This window comes from Physella acuta, unplaced genomic scaffold (genome assembly GCF_028476545.2).
Source record: "Physella acuta isolate Inbredline_101_S28 unplaced genomic scaffold, ASM2847654v3 ptg000342l, whole genome shotgun sequence".
In the NCBI taxonomy this organism is placed as follows: domain Eukaryota; kingdom Metazoa; phylum Mollusca; class Gastropoda; family Physidae; genus Physella; species Physella acuta.
Window position 1 is genome coordinate 160,783 of NW_026731861.1, and position 21,841 is coordinate 182,623.

At 35.9% G+C, this 21,841-nt stretch overlaps 1 protein-coding gene and 3 non-coding genes across 4 annotated transcripts; 1 reads left to right on the forward strand and 3 right to left on the reverse strand.

The window, feature by feature from the left end:
- Positions 1 to 7,088: 7,088 nt before the first annotated feature.
- On the forward strand, positions 7,089 to 19,727 carry LOC131941034 (uncharacterized). Its single transcript, XM_059300017.1, has 7 exons — positions 7,089 to 7,598; positions 7,913 to 8,051; positions 8,149 to 8,233; positions 14,110 to 14,200; positions 17,320 to 17,372; positions 17,753 to 17,860; positions 19,419 to 19,727. Exons 1-7 carry the CDS (start codon positions 7,176 to 7,178, stop codon positions 19,678 to 19,680), a joined length of 1,161 nt encoding a protein of 386 aa, XP_059156000.1. The 5' UTR covers positions 7,089 to 7,175; the 3' UTR covers positions 19,681 to 19,727.
- Positions 13,517 to 13,599, reverse strand: Trnal-uaa (transfer RNA leucine (anticodon UAA)). The gene has a single exon. It is a non-coding gene; the product is annotated as a tRNA-Leu (tRNA).
- On the reverse strand, positions 15,776 to 15,858 carry Trnal-uaa (transfer RNA leucine (anticodon UAA)). Its single transcript has one exon. It is a non-coding gene; the product is annotated as a tRNA-Leu (tRNA).
- On the reverse strand, positions 17,518 to 17,600 carry Trnal-uaa (transfer RNA leucine (anticodon UAA)). Its single transcript has one exon. It is a non-coding gene; the product is annotated as a tRNA-Leu (tRNA).
- Positions 19,728 to 21,841: the final 2,114 nt, after the last annotated feature.

Below are 21,841 nucleotides of genomic sequence, written 5' to 3' on the forward strand. Positions count from 1 at the left end.
TACTGTCTTTGAACCTGGATTCGAACTCGGGATTTTTGGGTTAGCAGTCGTAAGTTCTACCACGCTGTCCCCTTCATTCATAACTATATAAGTTCCTATTGATTTGGTCAGAATAATTGTCAGGGGCACAGTTATCTCTTTACTAAATAAAACTAATATAGAAACGAAGGGAGAGTCGAATTTTTCTAGAACAGTCTTGTTAACAACCACAAGTAGCGTCCCGTAAATTTAGGATCCCAATGGTTTAACATAGAAATGACACTAAATACCCTTGGTGATGTCTTTATAAACAAAAAGTCGGTTAAGTTTCAAATCTCAAGTTTTGTAAACGTCTTTGTTTAAGTATTTACATTGTTTTATGTAGGTTCAGAAGTATTTCATAGCGACAATGGAACAGTGTCCGTGCGCGTTTGTTTACATTTAAAAATACATGTCGCGTGCTTTGCGCGCGTCTAACGACGTTTTAAGTTTTCCTAGTGTTTTTAAAACAGCGATTTCTTTCTAAAATAGTGACCAGGGTCAGACATCAAAGAGTATATTAATCAATTATCATTAACAATTTAAAAAGTAATTTAGGATGTCAATGGTTTAACATAGAAATTACACTAAATACCCTTGGTTATGTCTTTGATTTTGTAAACAAAAAGTCGATTATGTTTCAAATCTCAAGTTTTGTAAACTTCTTTGTTTAAGTGTTTACATTGTTTTAAGTAGGTTCAGAACTAGGTTTATTTTATTAACATAAAAGTTTTGTCTTAATTAAAAATAATTGTCAGACTAAATAGCTAATTAAAATGATCAATAGCAGTTTGGTTTAATAAGTAATATATGTGTTACACCAGCGTTAATCTTAGAAAAATATTTTGATTGTTATGATTATAGTTTTTTTTTTCCAATTGTCTTATTAATACTCGGCCCTATGATTTGTGAGATAATGACCAGCATGGTATATATTATATTTATATACACTGTTATTAGTTTTTTAAAGTCATCACTACCCCACTGAAACCTCTTAAAATAAGACCATTTTCCTATGATCAAAATTTTAGCTCAAATCAGTAAGAAATAAATCGGGTCTAGCATATTTAATCCAACTGATGTCGTTTAGAAGAAAAGCTGTACTTACAATTAAATTTACTGAAAGGTTTGCTTAAAAGCTTTTATCAAAATGGTTGTGCACTTATACTTGTAATAAGTTATAATTTTTTACTTTTCATAGATATGTATTGAATTACTCCATTTTGATTATGACTTGTTGTCCTGGCGTTGACATTTTACACCTTTTTTTTTTTTTTTTTTTTTTTTTTTTTTTTTGAGACTCACATATACACATACATATACATACACACACACACACAAATGAAACTAAAATCAAATCACAACAAGTCTTGTTTAATTTTATTAATTTTATTTTCCCTAAGCCGATAAAATACTATGGTATAATATTTACAAGCTTGCAAAACATACACGCGTCATTCACTCTATGTATTTTTTAAGTGCAACGAAGGCACGAGACCGCCTTTTATTGTGTGCCGTGAGCACAATACCCATTGTATGGGTATCTGAGCATAGGGCAATAGCTATACCCCAACGCACATGGGCGGTTAGATAATAAGCGAGGTAGCTTTTCCGCGGAGCAAGCTGTGAAACAGATGAAATAAAGAAAGTCGCTTTTTTTTTTTTTTTTTTGTATTTTATGTCTCAATCAGGGTGGCGCGATATATTTTTTTTTTCTCTTTGTATCCGTGTTGTAAAAAAAATGAGGAGGAGAAAGGGTAGTGACCTACCCTTCCACCCGTGTGTTCCATGATGGCAAACACAATTTTAAATGTGTATTTGTTACGTTTTAGTAGCGATACATCTTCTACTTGTTTCTTCCTTGTGACATCATTAGCAGGGGAGACGATTCGTTTCAGCGGAGCGAGTCGTGCGTCATTTAAAGACATCAAATAGGGTAATGTTACACAAGACAAGCTTTTAGTACTCTGTTGAAATTAATTAAAGGGAGAAAACCCTAAAAAATATTTACTAACGTCCCTCTGGTGTAATCTTTACAAGCTAACAAAACATACGCCGTCATTCACTCTACGCATTTTTTTAAAGTGCTACGAAAGCACGCGGCTACCTTCCATTGTGTACCGTGACCACAAAACCCATTGTATGGGTATCCGCGCATAGGACAAAGAATCAAACAGACTGTGTCGGAAAAATACTTCCACACAACACCCTTCTCTCGAAGAAGACAATTTATTTTTAACTTCACGTTGAGTAATTTTTTTTTTTTTTTTTTTTTTTTTAAAAGTGTTTTTGGTACGTTTTAGTAGCGAGATATCGTCTACTCGTTTCTTGCTTGCGATGTCATTAGCAGGGGAGATGATTCGTCTTTTACAGTGAGCTAGACCATCTCTTTTCCAAGTGCAACGTACGCGAAATAAAGACACTAGCTTTTGTATTTTATATCGCAAGCAGGTGACGGGATATTTATACATCTGCTTGAGCGTTATCGGCGAAACTTGTTTTAAACATTATTAATACGCTAAAATTTTAAAATATTATTGTTTCATACACCGATCTCAAGATAGAGTTTTTAATCAGATCTATTATTAACAAATATTGTCATTTTAACACACTGCGTAACCATCAAGTTGAATCAACCACACCTGATGTTACCACTCGTAAAGTCAAGTCTTCAAGACAAAACACTGATACTAAACAAGACATTAAACTAAATTACATGCCACTATGTGATACAACTAATATTATCTTTGCAATGTTAAAAGAGGGGGTATAACTTGTATTGAGTATAGATGTATAGTGTTTAATATTTAATGCATAGAACACAGGACAAAAAAACAGATTTACATCCCCGCAACATCCGACACAAGGGTGGTGATGGGTACGGGGAGGACGGAAGAGAAGAAAAAAAAACACCATAAAATGTTTAATGCTACAAATGTTTGGGTTTATTCAACGGTTTAAGAGTAGAAATGTTATATAATTTTATGCATGTCTTCATTGTAACAGTCACCATAACAAATGATTACAATTTTTTATTTTTTGTGCAAGAAAGGCTCCCAGTGTGATTGCACCAAGTCCTGCCACAGACCATTTAATTAATGTTTTAAAAGATGGCCTATGTCTCTGACTTTCAGTGCGGCGTGAATAAAACTCAAACAGACCTTGCTGTAGAAGATAAAAATAAGAGAGACTCAATTTCTTAATTTCTCTATCTTGAAGATGGGTAATCAGTATACTTTAAAGTCACGGGGAGAGGGGTGATAAAAGATGATAGAGATAAAATATAGCTGTAGCATACATAACAATTATCCTAAACGCAATATGCATTCTAATGAAAACACAGCACATAAATTTGAATTAATCAATATTCTGTTGTTCAAATGTATCAGTTAAAACAAGTCAATATACTGATTTAGATTCTTCTTAACAGGTGATATAAATTTGATATTATGATGTATGCAAATAGAAACTATTCTTACCCATTTATCATTAGACGTCAACCATTCTTGTAAGTTAGTGTCGATATATGAGGTAGCCCATTCAACAACATTATCCGCCAAATGGCTTTTATTATGTACGAAACAATATACCACAAAGCATCCAGCGAAGCCTAAAAGCGCCACAATCCTGCCCCAGTTAACACCATCAGAGAAGGTTTCATCAACTATTATTTTAAAAGTATCATAAGCGTTGTTATCAGTAATATTAAGCTGTTCAATCAAATCATTGAATCTATTTCTAAATCGTTCCTCAAATTCATCACCAAGACTACGCATTGCCGCTTGGACAACATTGGGAGTAACACTACTTTGTCGCCCATCATTTTCCCACTGAAAACCTTCCTTCGCTACTCGATGTTTGATATAATCCACTACTATTGAACGAGTATTATAAGATTCCATGTTTTCAGACAATTCACTCGAACTTAACACATCTGTTTTAAAAAACCATCTCAAACTTTAAATGAGATTCATTTATATTACACAAAAACAAAAATACCTAATTCAGCAAACAAAAAAGTGAAGACCTTTTGTTATTCGTAGCAACTAAATCGCCAACCAATCTTACGGCCACCTGCATAATCGATCAAATTATAGAAAGAACGTGGTTTGCATCGCAAATTTAAAAACATGGCGATGTTTACCTATGCTTACAGACCTCAACCAAAAAAGGCAAGGAAACTAGAAGGAAGAGGAATATATATCTTAGTCTTGCAGCAGATTACCTGCCCATGTTCGCTTTAGTATTACAGTTTTCATTTAATTTCTTTTTGACTTGAACTTCTTTAATTTAAGAAGGTTTACTTATACATAATACATTACGTCTAATTACAATTTTTTATTTTTACCACTCAATGTTTTTTGTTTTTTCTATATCTTGCATTGTCATCTTAATTTTTGATCACCTTAGTAAAAATTTGCTTAAGATTATAAACTGCAAGTTTTAAAAAACATCAACGTTATAGTACGTCGTGTCAAATGACACACCGTTTAAAATATCTACATTTAAAGTTCACCAACATAATGACGTAAAAACTAAAATATGATATGACGTTAGCATACATATCATTCAAGCTAATCACTCTAAAGTACAAATCAATAATTTTTATTGATTGAGGGGTTGGGTGAGTTATTTTTATTCGGGTGCCCAGGGAAGGTTTGGGGTTGGTTGGGCCAGATTTTATTCACGAGTCGGTGCCGTTTTCACCGAGGCAGGGTTCGAAGCTAGACCATGCATGTTTTGGAATTGTTAGGGTTCGAGTCTATAGTAGGGTCGGGGGAGTTTTCACCTAGGCAGGTTGCAAAGTTGGTACATCCATGTTTTAGAATTGATAGGTAGAGAGTTTATACGAGAGTCGTGGGAGTTTGTATTTCACTGAAGCGTGTTTCAATGTTGGGACATCCAGGTTTTGGAATTGGATGAGGTAGAGTTTATACTAGGGACGGAGGTGTTTTGGTTACACCGAGGGTGGTTTCGAAGTTGGTACATGCATGTTTAGGAATTGATGGTAACCGAGTTCATACTAGTGTCGGTTAAGGTTGGTTTTGAACTCGAAACATGCATGTTTTTAAATCGGTAGGTGTAGAGTCCATACTAGGGTCGGCGAAGTTTTCACCGAGGCAGGTTACAAAGTTGGGACATGCATGTTTAGGAATTGTTGTCAGTCGAGTTCATACTAGGGTCGGGGGAGTTTTGTTAACACCGAGGCAGGTTGCAAAGTTGGTACATGCATGTTTAGGAATTGTTGGTAGCCGAGTTCATAGTAGTGTCGGTGAAGGTTGGTTTTGAACTCGGAAAATTCATGTTTTGGAATCGGTAGGTGTAGAGTCCGTACTAGGGTCGGTGAAGTTTTCACCGAGGCCGGTTTCAAAGTTGGGACATGCATGTTTAGGAATTGTTGTCAGTCGAGTTCATACTAGGGTCGGTGAAGTTTTCACCGAGGTAGGTTTCAAAGTTGTTACATGTATGTTTAGGATTAGATGAGGGGCAGAGTTTATACAAAGGTCGGAGGTGTTTTGTTAACACCTAGGTAGGTTTCAAAGTTGTTACAGGTATGATTTGGAATAGATGAGGGGCAGAGTTTATACAAAGGTCGGAGGTGTTTTGTTAACACCTAGGTAGGTTTCAAAGTTGTTACAGGTATGATTTGGAATTGATGGGGGTAGAGTTTAAACTAGCGTCGGGGGAGTTTGGGTTTCACAGAGGCGTGTTTCAAACTTGGTACATGGATGTTTTGGAAGTGATCGGGGAAGAGCTTATACTACCGTGGGATGGATTTTGTTTTCACCTAGACAGGTTTCAAACTCAGACCATCGATGTTTCGGAATTGGTTGTGTTAGAGTTTACACTAGAGTGGGACGGTCTTTGTTTTCAACAAGACAGGTTTCAAAGTTGGTACATGGATGTTTGGTACAGGACTGTTTTGGAATCGGTGAAGCAAAGTTAAACTAGGGTCAGGGGAGTTTTCAACGAGGCTGGTTTCGAAATTGGGCCACGAATGTTTCGGAGTTGGATGGGAACGATGTCACTTGTAACATTAGTTGAATACAGATACAAGTTTGTCTGTTACTTTGTCCTTTGTCTGTCCAAGTAATAGTGTGGGTAGAGGTACGGTCTGTTTATCTAGCAGGTGTTTAGGGATGGGGCGAGGGCGGCGGACATAGGTGGCTAGGCTGCAAGAGATATTCAACGAGGAGTGGTGTCTATAAGTTAAATAGCCCAGTCTGTTGGAGTAGTGTCTAGGAGTTGTGATATTAGTTAAATAAATATTTGTCTGTAAGATTGTCATACATCCTTTGTCTCTTAAATGGAATAGAATGGGTAGTGTTACGGTCTGTGTATCTAACGGTTGGTATTGAGGTTAGGAATGGGAGAAGGGGAAAGGGGTTGCGGACAAAGGGAAGGGAAGGGTGAATAGTAATAAAAATAACTCACCCAACCCCTCAATCAATAAAAATTATTGATTTGTACTTTAGAGTGATTAGCTTGAATGATATGTATGCTAACGTCATATCATATTTTAGTTTTTACGTCATTATGTTGGTGAACTTTAAATGTAGATATTTTAAACGGTGTGTCATTTGACACGACGTACTATAACGTTGATGTTTTTTAAAACTTGCAGTTTATAATCTTAAGCAAATTTTTACTAAGGTGATCAAAAATTAAGATGACAATGCAAGATATAGAAAAAACAAAAAACATTGAGTGGTAAAAATAAAAAATTGTAATTAGACGTAATGTATTATGTATAAGTAAACCTTCTTAAATTAAAGAAGTTCAAGTCAAAAAGAAATTAAATGAAAACTGTAATACTAAAGCGAACATGGGCAGGTAATCTGCTGCAAGACTAAGATATATATTCCTCTTCCTTCTAGTTTCCTTGCCTTTTTTGGTTGAGGTCTGTAAGCATAGGTAAACATCGCCATGTTTTTAAATTTGCGATGCAAACCACGTTCTTTCTATAATTTGATCGATTATGCAGGTGGCCGTAAGATTGGTTGGCGATTTAGTTGCTACGAATAACAAAAGGTCTTCACTTTTTTGTTTGCTGAATTAGGTATTTTTGTTTTTGTGTAATATAAATGAATCTCATTTAAAGTTTGAGATGGTTTTTTAAAACAGATGTGTTAAGTTCGAGTGAATTGTCTGAAAACATGGAATCTTATAATACTCGTTCAATAGTAGTGGATTATATCAAACATCGAGTAGCGAAGGAAGGTTTTCAGTGGGAAAATGATGGGCGACAAAGTAGTGTTACTCCCAATGTTGTCCAAGCGGCAATGCGTAGTCTTGGTGATGAATTTGAGGAACGATTTAGAAATAGATTCAATGATTTGATTGAACAGCTTAATATTACTGATAACAACGCTTATGATACTTTTAAAATAATAGTTGATGAAACCTTCTCTGATGGTGTTAACTGGGGCAGGATTGTGGCGCTTTTAGGCTTCGCTGGATGCTTTGTGGTATATTGTTTCGTACATAATAAAAGCCATTTGGCGGATAATGTTGTTGAATGGGCTACCTCATATATCGACACTAACTTACAAGAATGGTTGACGTCTAATGATAAATGGGTAAGAATAGTTTCTATTTGCATACATCATAATATCAAATTTATATCACCTGTTAAGAAGAATCTAAATCAGTATATTGACTTGTTTTAACTGATACATTTGAACAACAGAATATTGATTAATTCAAATTTATGTGCTGTGTTTTCATTAGAATGCATATTGCGTTTAGGATAATTGTTATGTATGCTACAGCTATATTTTATCTCTATCATCTTTTATCACCCCTCTCCCCGTGACTTTAAAGTATACTGATTACCCATCTTCAAGATAGAGAAATTAAGAAATTGAGTCTCTCTTATTTTTATCTTCTACAGCAAGGTCTGTTTGAGTTTTATTCACGCCGCACTGAAAGTCAGAGACATAGGCCATCTTTTAAAACATTAATTAAATGGTCTGTGGCAGGACTTGGTGCAATCACACTGGGAGCCTTTCTTGCACAAAAAATAAAAAATTGTAATCATTTGTTATGGTGACTGTTACAATGAAGACATGCATAAAATTATATAACATTTCTACTCTTAAACCGTTGAATAAACCCAAACATTTGTAGCATTAAACATTTTATGGTGTTTTTTTTTCTTCTCTTCCGTCCTCCCCGTACCCATCACCACCCTTGTGTCGGATGTTGCGGGGATGTAAATCTGTTTTTTTGTCCTGTGTTCTATGCATTAAATATTAAACACTATACATCTATACTCAATACAAGTTATACCCCCTCTTTTAACATTGCAAAGATAATATTAGTTGTATCACATAGTGGCATGTAATTTAGTTTAATGTCTTGTTTAGTATCAGTGTTTTGTCTTGAAGACTTGACTTTACGAGTGGTAACATCAGGTGTGGTTGATTCAACTTGATGGTTACGCAGTGTGTTAAAATGACAATATTTGTTAATAATAGATCTGATTAAAAACTCTATCTTGAGATCGGTGTATGAAACAATAATATTTTAAAATTTTAGCGTATTAATAATGTTTAAAACAAGTTTCGCCGATAACGCTCAAGCAGATGTATAAATATCCCGTCACCTGCTTGCGATATAAAATACAAAAGCTAGTGTCTTTATTTCGCGTACGTTGCACTTGGAAAAGAGATGGTCTAGCTCACTGTAAAAGACGAATCATCTCCCCTGCTAATGACATCGCAAGCAAGAAACGAGTAGACGATATCTCGCTACTAAAACGTACCAAAAACACTTTTAAAAAAAAAAAAAAAAAAAAAAAAAAAATTACTCAACGTGAAGTTAAAAATAAATTGTCTTCTTCGAGAGAAGGGTGTTGTGTGGAAGTATTTTTCCGACACAGTCTGTTTGATTCTTTGTCCTATGCGCGGATACCCATACAATGGGTTTTGTGGTCACGGTACACAATGGAAGGTAGCCGCGTGCTTTCGTAGCACTTTAAAAAAATGCGTAGAGTGAATGACGGCGTATGTTTTGTTAGCTTGTAAAGATTACACCAGAGGGACGTTAGTAAATATTTTTTAGGGTTTTCTCCCTTTAATTAATTTCAACAGAGTACTAAAAGCTTGTCTTGTGTAACATTACCCTATTTGATGTCTTTAAATGACGCACGACTCGCTCCGCTGAAACGAATCGTCTCCCCTGCTAATGATGTCACAAGGAAGAAACAAGTAGAAGATGTATCGCTACTAAAACGTAACAAATACACATTTAAAATTGTGTTTGCCATCATGGAACACACGGGTGGAAGGGTAGGTCACTACCCTTTCTCCTCCTCATTTTTTTTACAACACGGATACAAAGAGAAAAAAAAAAATATCGCGCCACCCTGATTGAGACATAAAATACAAAAAAAAAAAAAAAGCGACTTTCTTTATTTCACCTGTTTCACAGCTTGCTCCGCGGAAAAGCTACCTCGCTTATTATCTAACCGCCCATGTGCGTTGGGGTATAGCTATTGCCCTATGCTCAGATACCCATACAATGGGTATTGTGCTCACGGCACACAATAAAAGGCGGTCTCGTGCCTTCGTTGCACTTAAAAAATACATAGAGTGAATGACGCGTGTATGTTTTGCAAGCTTGTAAATATTATACCATAGTATTTTATCGGCTTAGGGAAAATAAAATTAATAAAATTAAACAAGACTTGTTGTGATTTGATTTTAGTTTCATTTGTGTGTGTGTGTGTATGTATATGTATGTGTATATGTGAGTCTCAAAAAAAAAAAAAAAAAAAAAAAAAAAAAAAAAAAAAAAAAAGGTGTAAAATGTCAACGCCAGGACAACAAGTCATAATCAAAATGGAGTAATTCAATACATATCTATGAAAAGTAAAAAATTATAACTTATTACAAGTATAAGTGCACAACCATTTTGATAAAAGCTTTTAAGCAAACCTTTCAGTAAATTTAATTGTAAGTACAGCTTTTCTTCTAAACGACATCAGTTGGATTAAATATGCTAGACCCGATTTATTTCTTACTGATTTGAGCTAAAATTTTGATCATAGGAAAATGGTCTTATTTTAAGAGGTTTCAGTGGGGTAGTGATGACTTTAAAAAACTAATAACAGTGTATATAAATATAATATATACCATGCTGGTCATTATCTCACAAATCATAGGGCCGAGTATTAATAAGACAATTGGAAAAAAAAAACTATAATCATAACAATCAAAATATTTTTCTAAGATTAACGCTGGTGTAACACATATATTACTTATTAAACCAAACTGCTATTGATCATTTTAATTAGCTATTTAGTCTGACAATTATTTTTAATTAAGACAAAACTTTTATGTTAATAAAATAAACCTAGTTCTGAACCTACTTAAAACAATGTAAACACTTAAACAAAGAAGTTTACAAAACTTGAGATTTGAAACATAATCGACTTTTTGTTTACAAAATCAAAGACATAACCAAGGGTATTTAGTGTAATTTCTATGTTAAACCATTGACATCCTAAATTACTTTTTAAATTGTTAATGATAATTGATTAATATACTCTTTGATGTCTGACCCTGGTCACTATTTTAGAAAGAAATCGCTGTTTTAAAAACACTAGGAAAACTTAAAACGTCGTTAGACGCGCGCAAAGCACGCGACATGTATTTTTAAATGTAAACAAACGCGCACGGACACTGTTCCATTGTCGCTATGAAATACTTCTGAACCTACATAAAACAATGTAAATACTTAAACAAAGACGTTTACAAAACTTGAGATTTGAAACTTAACCGACTTTTTGTTTATAAAGACATCACCAAGGGTATTTAGTGTCATTTCTATGTTAAACCATTGGGATCCTAAATTTACGGGACGCTACTCGTGGTTGTTAACAAGACTGTTCTAGAAAAATTCGACTCTCCCTTCGTTTCTATATTAGTTTTATTTAGTAAAGAGATAACTGTGCCCCTGACAATTATTCTGACCAAATCAATAGGAACTTATATAGTTATGAATGAAGGGGACAGCGTGGTAGAACTTACGACTGCTAACCCAAAAATCCCGAGTTCGAATCCAGGTTCAAAGACAGTAGACTGTCCCCGAGTCTACCCAACTCTGATGGGTACCTAACTTACGTTAGGGAAAGTAAGGCGGTTGGACATAGTGATGAACACACTATCACTTCATATGCCGAGATCACAGAAAGAAAAAAAAAATTATTTGTTTATCTTCTATATTAATATTTTTTAGAAAATTATAAAAATATAAACAAAATGTATTTAAACATATATATAAGTGGTCGTCAAAAGATGGTTATAGAACCTTAAAGTTAAAAGGTGGTTAAAAAAATAAATAAAAAAAAACAATGAAAACGAGGAAAACATTGTGATTACAACATATGTAAATATTAAAAACCAACAAAGCAAACAGCCACAACAAATAAAGCAATCACACTTAACATAATTAACACGACTAGACAAAAAACAGAGGACAAAAACAGACTGATAGTAAATAGTAACGGCTATTTATAGATCAATTGAATGAGAAATATGGCCTATTGTAAAGCAAGCCTAGCTGAATAAATTATTTTTAATGACTATTTAAACATAACTTTCAAAAAAAAAAAAATCGATACTCTATTGTTTGTCGTCGCGGTCGTAAAGGAGCGTCACGGAAGACAATAGGAGGAGGGGAACACCTGCTCCAGCTGGAGTATTTTACTATATAACATGTCTCCGCAGTATTTTACTATATAAACATGTCTCCGCAGCTCCGCGGTATTTTACTATATAGCCTGTCTCCACCTCCTCCTCCTTTTACGACCCAAAGGGGACCTACTATACTACTGACCTCTCGCTCCACATGAGTCCGTGCGTGCGTCATGTGGACAAGTCAGTTACCATAAGCCGTAAAGATATCTTCATCTTCTTCTTCTTCTTCGCTCTTAATTTTGTAGTGTTGGAAGGGATCGAGCCTAATCTGCCAGAGGGTTTGAACTCGAGACTTTTTTTTCGAATTTATCAACCATGAGCTTTTGCCGACTCGACCACGCCTCCATCACAATTAAGGATACGTGTCAACTGGTTATGCGCCATTGAGGCCATTGACTCCGATTTCAGCCTGCTTTTCTTTTTGGATTTGCTTCCACAGCCTTTGTCCAACCAAGAACAAACTACAAGGCAACAGTTGTTTGATTTTGGAGTTGTCTCTCCTAGAAGAAGTGGCTGTTTCCAGCTAATAAGCCTCATCTGCCCGAGGGTTCGAACTCGAGACTTTTCAGTTTAGCAGCCATGAGCTTTACCGACTCGACCACCCCGTAAACATATCAAACTGAGACGTAAGACAGAAGACACCATCAGGGTTCGTTGATCGGTAGACCCACTTGTTACAAAGGCGGTCTAGAAAATAACATCGGTATCCGAGTCCAACGCCGACCTTTGACCCTAAACCTTATCTTAATTATGACTCTCCTAATGAGCCTTATCCTAATCATGATACTATCATCCATACCCACAGCAAATTAAAAACTCAAACATCGATTTATCTTCATTTTTAATAAGAACTGTACGAACTCCCAGAGCAAATTATTCTTAACAATTAAATTATATTATTGTTATAAATTATAATGAAACAAAGCATATAATTAAACACTCAACTTGTCTGAGTTGGCAAATGGACGTAAGTAAATTATTTTTTTATTGGTGTTATTAATACTGCTAACTGGGTCAAGGACGAAGACCGGTCCTTTTTCCGGTTTCCCAAATGATCACGTGATTGAGTGTACGTAAATAAATTAAAAGTGTGTGACGAGGAGGGGCAGTATTGTGACACCTGTAGAGTGTACATGTGTTTAGAGGTACAGGTATGTGAGCAGTATAGTTGCGGTGTTTTAAAAAGGCAAGGCGCCCCCGAGAAATTGTAGGTGACCACCGTCATCTCTGTTTCGAAGTGAATTTGTGGACGGGTCCATACTTGAATAAGCTTATCAATTAAAACACAACATCCGTGTGCGATTAAATCTTCTTTTATTTCTTGTTGAACAGGCAGTAACCTGTGGCTGTTTATGAAAGAATGGGCCCCCAAACTTTCCTAACTCCAACTTTTATATCCTGCCTAACTTCTAAGTCCTTACATTAATCTATATCACTTCCCTCCCAATATTTCCTATGCTACAGAATTGTGAGTCCTATTTATTTACTTTTTAATCTCACTATAACTAAAACAGACTATAGTTTGAAGGACGCTACTATAAATCTACGCAAATAATTACATGTAAAATATATTGTAAAATACTAACAATCTCCGCGTGACATTGTATGTGACGTACCCATAATAAAGTGTTTCTTGTCTTGAAATTTAATGCTTTTGTTAGATAATTTTACGACATACACGTAAATGTATTCTATTATGTCAATAAGCAGCATCACACTAGTGTTATACGTATGGTCTACATTTACATACATTGAAATTTTAAAATGTGTTTTGATAAAAAAAATATACAGGTTAGCACGAGTGGGGTTCGAACCCACGCGGAAATAATTCCATTGGATCTTAAGTCCAACGCCTTAACCACTCGGCCATCGTGCTGTTAATTACTATTGAAAATAATATTTATTTTATAGTGAGTTTTTTTTTTGCCTCAGGTGGCGTCACCTTTACTTTCTTAACTTTTAGAGAATAAAAAAGAAAATAATAAAACGGTTACATTTTACTTAATTTATTTTTATTCTGTGTGTGGGGAGGGGGAGGGGGTGGGGGAAGGGGGGGGGGTAAGTTTTATTAAAAAGTAAAGCAAACTGTTAAGAGACATTTCCAAACTCGGATTGGAGGGGTGCAATATTGGTAGTTCAACCCCGGGCGCCCGAATGTATCTCTACGCCTCTAGATAGGGGGTAGGGGTTAAAATCAGCTAAATTAGAATGACATCGTATTAGCACAGTCGCTCATAAAGAACCGGTCACCTGAAATTAAAACAAGACGATAGGGTTCAATGCACTCGGATAACGTTTTCATTACCATTCAAGGATTTATTATGAAAGACTAATATCCGACACACAGTGAACAAGGTGCTATCTCTGTTGATTGTCTTCTCCACAGGACACACATCTCTAGCCGAGAGCGTCAAATACTAGCAGCCTTCCCCGGCTATTTCAGGGAAGATGTAGAAGAAGAAAACAGAAAATTAGAGGTAAATATAGGGTCTTTTTTATAGAGGTAAATATAGGGTCTTTTTATAGAGGTAAATATAGGGTCTTTTTTGTAGAGGTAAATATAAGGTCTTTTTATAGAGGTAAATATAGGGTCTTTTTTATAGAGGTAAATATAGGGTCTTTTTTGTAGAGGTAAATATAGGGTATTTTTTATAGAGGTAAATATAGGGTCTTTTTTATAGAGGTAAATATAGGGTCTTTTATAGAGGTAAATATAGGGTCTTTTTTATAGAGGTAAATATAGGGTCTTTTATAGAGGTAAATATAGGGTCTTTTCTGTAGAGGTAAATATAGGGTCTTTTTATAGAGGTAAATATAGAGTCTTTTTATACAGGTAAATATAGGTCTTTTTATAGAGGTAAATATAGGGTCTTTTCTATATAGGTAAATATAGAGTCTTTTTATAGAGGTAAATATAGGGTCTTTTTTGTAGAGGTAAATATAGGGTCTTTTTTGTAGAGGTAAATATAGGGTCTTTTTTATAAAGGTAAATATATGGTCTTTTCTGTAGAGGTAAATATAGGGTCTTTTTTGTAGAGGTAAATATAGGGTCTTTTATAGAGGTAAATATAGGGTCTTTTATAGAGGTAAATATAGGGTATTTTCTGTAGAGGTAAATATAGGGTCTTTTATAGAGGTAAATATAGGGTCTTTTTATAGAGGTAAATATAGGGTCTTTTATAGAGGTAAATATAGGGTCTTTTCTGTAGAGGTAAATATAAGGTCTTTTTATAGAGGTAAATATAGAGTCTTTTTATACAGGTAAATATAGGTCTTTTTATAGAGGTAAATATAGGGTCTTTTCTATATAGGTAAATATAGGGTCTTTTTATAGAGGTAAATATAGGGTCTTTTTTGTAGAGGTAAATATAGGGTCTTTTTTGTAGAGGTAAATATAGGGTCTTTTTTATAAAGGTAAATATATGGTCTTTTCTGTAGAGGTAAATATAGGGTCTGTTCTAAATATAGGTAAATATAGGGTCTTTTCTATATAGGTATCGGTAAATATAGGGTCTTTTTATAGAGGTAAATATAGGGTCTTTCTGGGAACCCTTTTTTATAGAGGTAAATATAGGGTCTGTTCTATATATAGGTAAATATAGGGTCTTTTCTATATAGGTATCGGTAAATATAGGGTCTTTTCTGTAGAGGTAAATATAGGGTCTTTTCCATGGCTTACATCTAAATATAGGGTCTTATTTATAGAGGTAAATATACGGTCTTTTCTGTCGAGTTAAATATACGGTCTTTACTTTAGAGGTAAATGTGGGGTCTTTTCTATATATAGATAAAATAGGGTCTTTTCCGTAGCTTATAAATAAATATAGGTTCGTTTCTAAATACAGGTAAATTTAGGGTCTTACCTATAGAGGTAAATATAGGGTCTTATCAGCAGAGGTAAATTTGGGATCTTATCTATATATAGGTAAATATAGGGTTCTATCAAATATTTCATGGTCTCAGTAACTGCTCAGAGGGAATCCATGTAAATAAAAATAGTTTAATCAACGGGCAGATTTTGTTGGTAAAGCCAGAACTGTTTAAAAAAGAATTAGCACGAGTGGGGTTCGAACCCACGCGGAAATAATTCCATTGGATCTTAAGTCCAACGCCTTAACCACTCGGCCATCGTGCTTCTATTTCAAATTAAGAATTGACAATCTTTACAAAAATTTAATTACCTTAAGGCAGCTAACAAAACAATAAAATATATAGGCCTACAATGGCCTACATACCCTAATTTTTAAAAATTTTTTATTGCATTTTATTATTTCGATATGAGAATAAGACGATTGAACTAAATACGTTTTAAAAACAATTAGTTAATACTTTCCAAGCCGACGGTGCTTGAATTGTTACACTTCATGACTAAAAAAAAATTGTGTTATTCGTGATCTACTTTAAAGCGCCAATATTCACTTTTAACAATCAATCTACTTAACGATTACCCGACCTTACGTCTAAAAAGTCGTGAATATTCCTCTTGAACTCAGCTCAACAAACTGATCACGTGCCCGTTACAATAAATTTATATTTTTTTTTATATAGCAAGATGGCCTCCTAATGTTTCAAATAATTTAAGTTACTAATCTAATATTTAGTTAAATTTTAAAAAATCAGCAACTTGAAAATGCCGTACTATGATACTATGAAACAGTGGCGTAGCGAGGTCGTGTGTCACCCGGTGCGTCATTTAATGGTGTCACCCCCCCCCCCCCAGAGGCATAGCGACACTTCCCAGGGACAAACTTTCAAGTTTTCGATTTGCACCCCCCTCAAACTTTCGATTTGCACCCCCCTTGCACCGATTTGTACTCCTATCCTCTCAAGTTTTTCTCTATATATTTTACTAATTTGTTTGCCTTGGTGTCAACACCTAAATGGTGTCACCCGGTGCGGTCCGCACCCCACGCCCCCCCCCCCCCCCTCGCTACGCCTCTGCTATGAAATGGTTATTGAGATGCAGTTTCCTGTGTTTACTATGTGAGAATAGATAAAGCATGAAGCCTTCAAGCTTCCCTTTTCGTTCTTCGTTCTAGTGCAGGGGGAGATGACCTCCATACCCTTAAGGATTCTGTGTCAACCTGTGATTCGCCATGTTGGCCATCAGAGTTTCTCCCAGGCATCTCTTCCCCCCCCCCCCCCCCCCCGCCCCCGAACGAAATGAAATTTTTATAATTCATAAAGAGAATTTATACTTTTAACAGTGTCCGCCCCCCCCCCCTGAAGAAAGTGTACCGCCCCCCCCCCCCACCCGAAAATTTCAAGTGCCCCCACCCCCGGAAAAAAAAGTCTGGAAGAAACACTGTTGGCCATTGACTCCGATTTCAGCCTGCTTTTCTTTTTGGCTTTGCTTTATCCAACCAGGAGCAGACAATGAGGCAGATGATTCGTTCCTCATCTGCCCTAGGGTTCAAACTGGAGACTTTTTGGTTCAGCAACCAAGAGCTTTACCGACTCGACCACGCTGACCCCCACCTTTTACTTTGTTAGCACTAATAAATTGTCTATATCCATCACATTTTTACTTTGTTCCTCCCACCCAGGCTGCCACTATAACACCTGTAAAAAATTACTTTGATTCTCTCTCACCTAGGCTGCCACTATACAACCTATTATACACGTTGACTACCACGGCTGTTGTGAATCGTGAGTACACATTTCTTTCGAATTTTTGTTTTAATGATCTCAATGAACGGGAGGTAATTCGTGTAATTTTAAAAAGAATTACGGAGTTAACTCCCATTTTCTGATTACGGTATTTAGGTTACAGTTTTTTTTTCAAATATAATTTTAGCACGAGTGGGGTTCGAACCCACGCGGAAATAATTCCATTGGATCTTAAGTCCAACGCCTTAACCACTCGGCCATCGTGCTGCATGAAAATCCTATGGAATTGTGAAGATATAAAAATTAGATCATCTCCTATTCTATGTAAAGTTCTATAATAGTTTTTGTATTTCTCTATTATTTAGGCATAGCTCCAAACTGATTTAATGACATGTTTTGTTTATGTGTATGTTATACAGAACGACAGAATACGAGCAGTACACCACAGCGAAAGATCTGTTCGGCAAGGACGTAACGCTGGTGCAGTTGAACTCACGCAAGCAAGTCTTCCTTAAAGAGACATGCAAGTAAGTGACCCGGGTTCGAATCCACCGCGTACCGTTTTTAGTTAAACCCCCACAAACTCTTTGGACTTTTCTGTAAAGCAAGCCAACAAAAAGGGACTGGGCGGTGGAGTGGTAGAGTGCTCGACTGTCAACCTGAAAATCACGAGTTTGGTCTTTTGTACTCGAGTGTGTGCCGGGTGTCTCTGAGTCAACTCAGCTCTAATAGGTACCCAACACACTTTAGGGAAATTAAAAAAGGATGGAATACCACACCTTCTATTCATACGCCTTGATAAAAAAAACTCAACTTTATCCGTCCTAATCCTATGGAACGCTTTGTAAAATCAGAAAAACATAAATGATAAAAAAAACTTCAAAAGTTACAGCAGAACTTTAAACCAAAATGATATGTGGGGGGGAAAAGGTTCTTTTTTTATCATTAGCAACCATGGGCTTTACCGACCCGACCACGAGAATCTCTTATTTTTTGGTCTGAAAGGAACACTTTGAGCACATAAAGTCTCTAGACCAGTGCTTCTCACACTTTTTTGGGTACCGAACCGAACATGCTTAGTATGCGTATTCACCAAACCCTTCCTAATAGTTCTATGATCCGCATTGAAACTATCCGATCGTGAATTAAAATGAGTCGGGTGTGTGTCTTGAACTCCGACGAACCTCTGGGACTAACTCATCAAATCCCTGGGGTTCGATCGAACCTAGGTAAAGAACCTCTGCTCTAGGCTTTCCTTTAAAACAAACCCACCAACTCTAAGCCTCTAGACTTTCCTTTTTAAAAAAACACCAAGCTTCTAGACTTTCCTTTAAAACAAACCTACCAACTCCAAACCTCTTCACTTTCCTTTAAACCAACCCACCAATGTCAAGCCCCTAGGCTTTTCTATAAAGCAAGCTAACAAGTCATCTAGACTTACCTTTAAAACAAACCCCTCAAGCCTCTAGACTTTCTTTTTTTAAAAAACCACCAGTCCTCTAGACTTTCATTTAAAACAACCTACCAAACCTCTAGACTTTCCTTTAAAACAACCCACCAAGCCTCTAGACTTTCCTTTAAAACAACCCACCAAGCCTCTAGACTTTCCTTTAAAACAACCCACCAAGCCTCTAGACTTTCCTTTAAAACAACCCACCAAGCCTCTAGACTTTCCTTTAAAACAACCCACCAAGCCTCTAGACTTTCCTTTAAAACAACCCACCAAGCCTCTAGACTTTCCTTTAAAACAACCCACCAAGCCTCTAGACTTTCCTTCAAAACAACCCACCAAGCCTCTAGACTTTCCTTTAAAACAACCCACCAAGCCTCTAGACTTTCCTTTAAAACAACCCACCAAGCCTCTAGACTTTCCTTTAAAACAACCCACCAAGCCTCTAGACTTTCCTTTAAAACAACCCACCAAGCCTATAAACTTTCCTTTAAAACAACGCATCAAGCCACTAGACTTTTCTAGAAAGAAAGCTAACAAGTCCTATAGACTTTCCTTTAAAACAACCCACCAAGCCTCTAGACTTTTAAAAAACCACCAGTCCTCTAGACTTCCCCCAAACTTTCCATCCTCAGACAAGCAGAAAACTGCAACTCTTGCGGCTGCCAATGTCGTCTCGCCATGCAGGTCTTCAGCGCTGTCGTCTGCACCAAGGCCAACTGCACCAACCCTGGGCTGGACGGCATGAAGGTGACCCACATCCAGGTGCCCAGTTTCTGCAGGTGCTACAACAACGCACCGGCCGCCACATCGACTACAAGAGGGAGGGGGCCCAGGACAGCGTTTGAGAACAGCCGGCTGTTTGTGTCTGGGGAATTGTCTAAAGATGAGTTGTAGAACAGCCGGTTGTTTGTGTCTGGGGAATTGTCTAAAGATGAGTTGTAGAACAGCCGGTTGTTTGTCTCTGGGGAATTGTCTAAAGATGAGTTGTAGAACAGCCGGTTGTTTGTGTCTGGGGAATTGTCTAAAGATGAGCTGTAGAACAGCCGGCTGTTTGTGGTTGGGGAATTGTCTAAAGATGAGCTGTAGAACAGCCGGCTGTTTGTGTCTGGGGAATTGTCTAAAGATGAGTTATAGAACAGCAGGCTGTTTGTGTAGGGAATTGTCTAAAGATGAGCTGTAGAACAGCTGGCTGTTTGTGTAATTATTTAAAGATAGCTGTAGAACAGCTTGCTGTTTGTGTCTGGGGAATAGTCTAAAGATGAGCTGTAGTACAGCTTGCTATTTGTGGTTGGAGAATTATCTAACGATGAGCTGTAGAACAGCCGGCTGTGTGTGTCTGGGGAATAGCTTAAAAATAAGTTTTAAAATAAGTTGGTTGGATAGGCATGGCTGTTAGAAATCGCAAATAATTCAGCGATTTATTGTTGATTTTTATGTATATGATATTTGAGAAAGTGCGATAAAATGTTGGTTTTATGAATGTGATATTTCATTAAGTGATATACATATAAAGTGTGGGTTGTATTTTATGAACGTGTTATGTATGTAAAACAATTATGTATAAAAGAATATGGTTCAGTTTGAGCGTAATGACGTAAAGACACTACGATTTAGTATTATATTTTAACTGAAAAATGAAAATATTTTATTTTTAAAATATTTATTTAATTTCGATGGCCTCAAATGTTACGCAATGTCACGTTGGTATTATTTAATGAAATTGATCATTAAAATATTTTAATGTTTATTGTGTGTTGTGTTATAGATAACCAGTGTATAGTTCGGAAATAGTTAATACGTCACTATGATCACAACTACGACTTCTTTACCAGTAATATTTTAATTTCTTCACTTAACCAGTACCATTAGTACTATATGAAGAAGTATTTATCTATTTCTTTGATCTGGTTTATAAATAGATATTGTAGGTAAGCTCCGCTGCTTCTATTTTTAGCAACACGTGAGCCCAGGGACGTTTTACTGACTCGATCCGGTGTACAGAACTCGGGACTTTCATGATAGTTACTGTGGGTTCTACTGCTCGACCACGCCTTCCCATCTAAAAACAAACAGTAAATCAAACATTTACACACTTGACGTGTTTACTTCTTGAGATTCTATAATGTGAGTACCGTGAAAAGATACATGCATAGGGTACATAGCTGGCATAGTCTTACTGATCATACAGCCGACATACAGCAGTCATACAGCAGTCATACAGCCGACATACATCCGCGGCCTACTCAGCACTTAGTTGTACAGAAACTCAATTCAATAACATTTGGAAGCTCAAAATATATTCCAGCCACTATATTGAATTATGTGTGAAATAATAACAAAACTTGTATTTTTTTTTTACTTTTTTATTTGTATAGCGCCAAGCAAATTGTGTATAATAGTGATGAATATTTTTAGTAGTTTATAAATTCACATGCGTTTTTTGAGAAATCGGAAATAGCTTAAATTACTACTTCCTGTCAACGGAAATTACTCAAAATTTGACAGAAGGCAGAGAATTAGATCTTTTACTTTTATTTGTTAAAATTCATTTATCTATTTGAAAAAGTACTCAAGTTATAGACTTTTGATATAATACTTATTTATGAAATTTCATCAATCTAGCTGTAACGGTACTTAAGTTATCGTGTTTATAGACACACATAGACACACACAGACATACCGACAAAATTGCTAAACTATGTTTTTCCGACTCAGGGAGGTGTAAAACGTCGAGATTTGCAAAAAAAAAAAAAAAAAAAAAAAAAAAAAAAACTCGATTTTTTTTTTTGCACGATTACAATACTTCCTCTATACTTCGTATACGAGAAACTAAAAATGGAGCTCAATTCACATTTGTTATAAAAGTATAAAATATATTCTGAAAAAAATCACTAAGCAACATAAATAAGCTACAATATAAACAAACGTTTATAAGCTTCTAATTAATAAAACATAAAATGTGTTTGTTTTGTTATGGTTGTAAACTCGTCTCGCAGGGCACATGTAGATTATTTACAAAACCTTCGCCTATCAATTCATAAGGGGATACTCCCAC

What these genes read in the sequence shown, in the direction of transcription:
- LOC131941034 (XM_059300017.1), top strand. Translation starts at nt 7,176, where the DNA reads ATGGAATCTTATAATACTCGTTCAATAGTAGTGGATTATATCAAACAT. An exon ending in TGCACAAAAAATAAAAAATT is followed by an intron (nt 8,052 to 8,148) that starts GTAATCATTTGT and finishes AAACATTTGTAG; the next exon opens with CATTAAACATTTTATGGTGT. An exon ending in TTCCTTAAAGAGACATGCAA is followed by an intron (nt 17,861 to 19,418) that starts GTAAGTGACCCG and finishes TTCCATCCTCAG; the next exon opens with ACAAGCAGAAAACTGCAACT.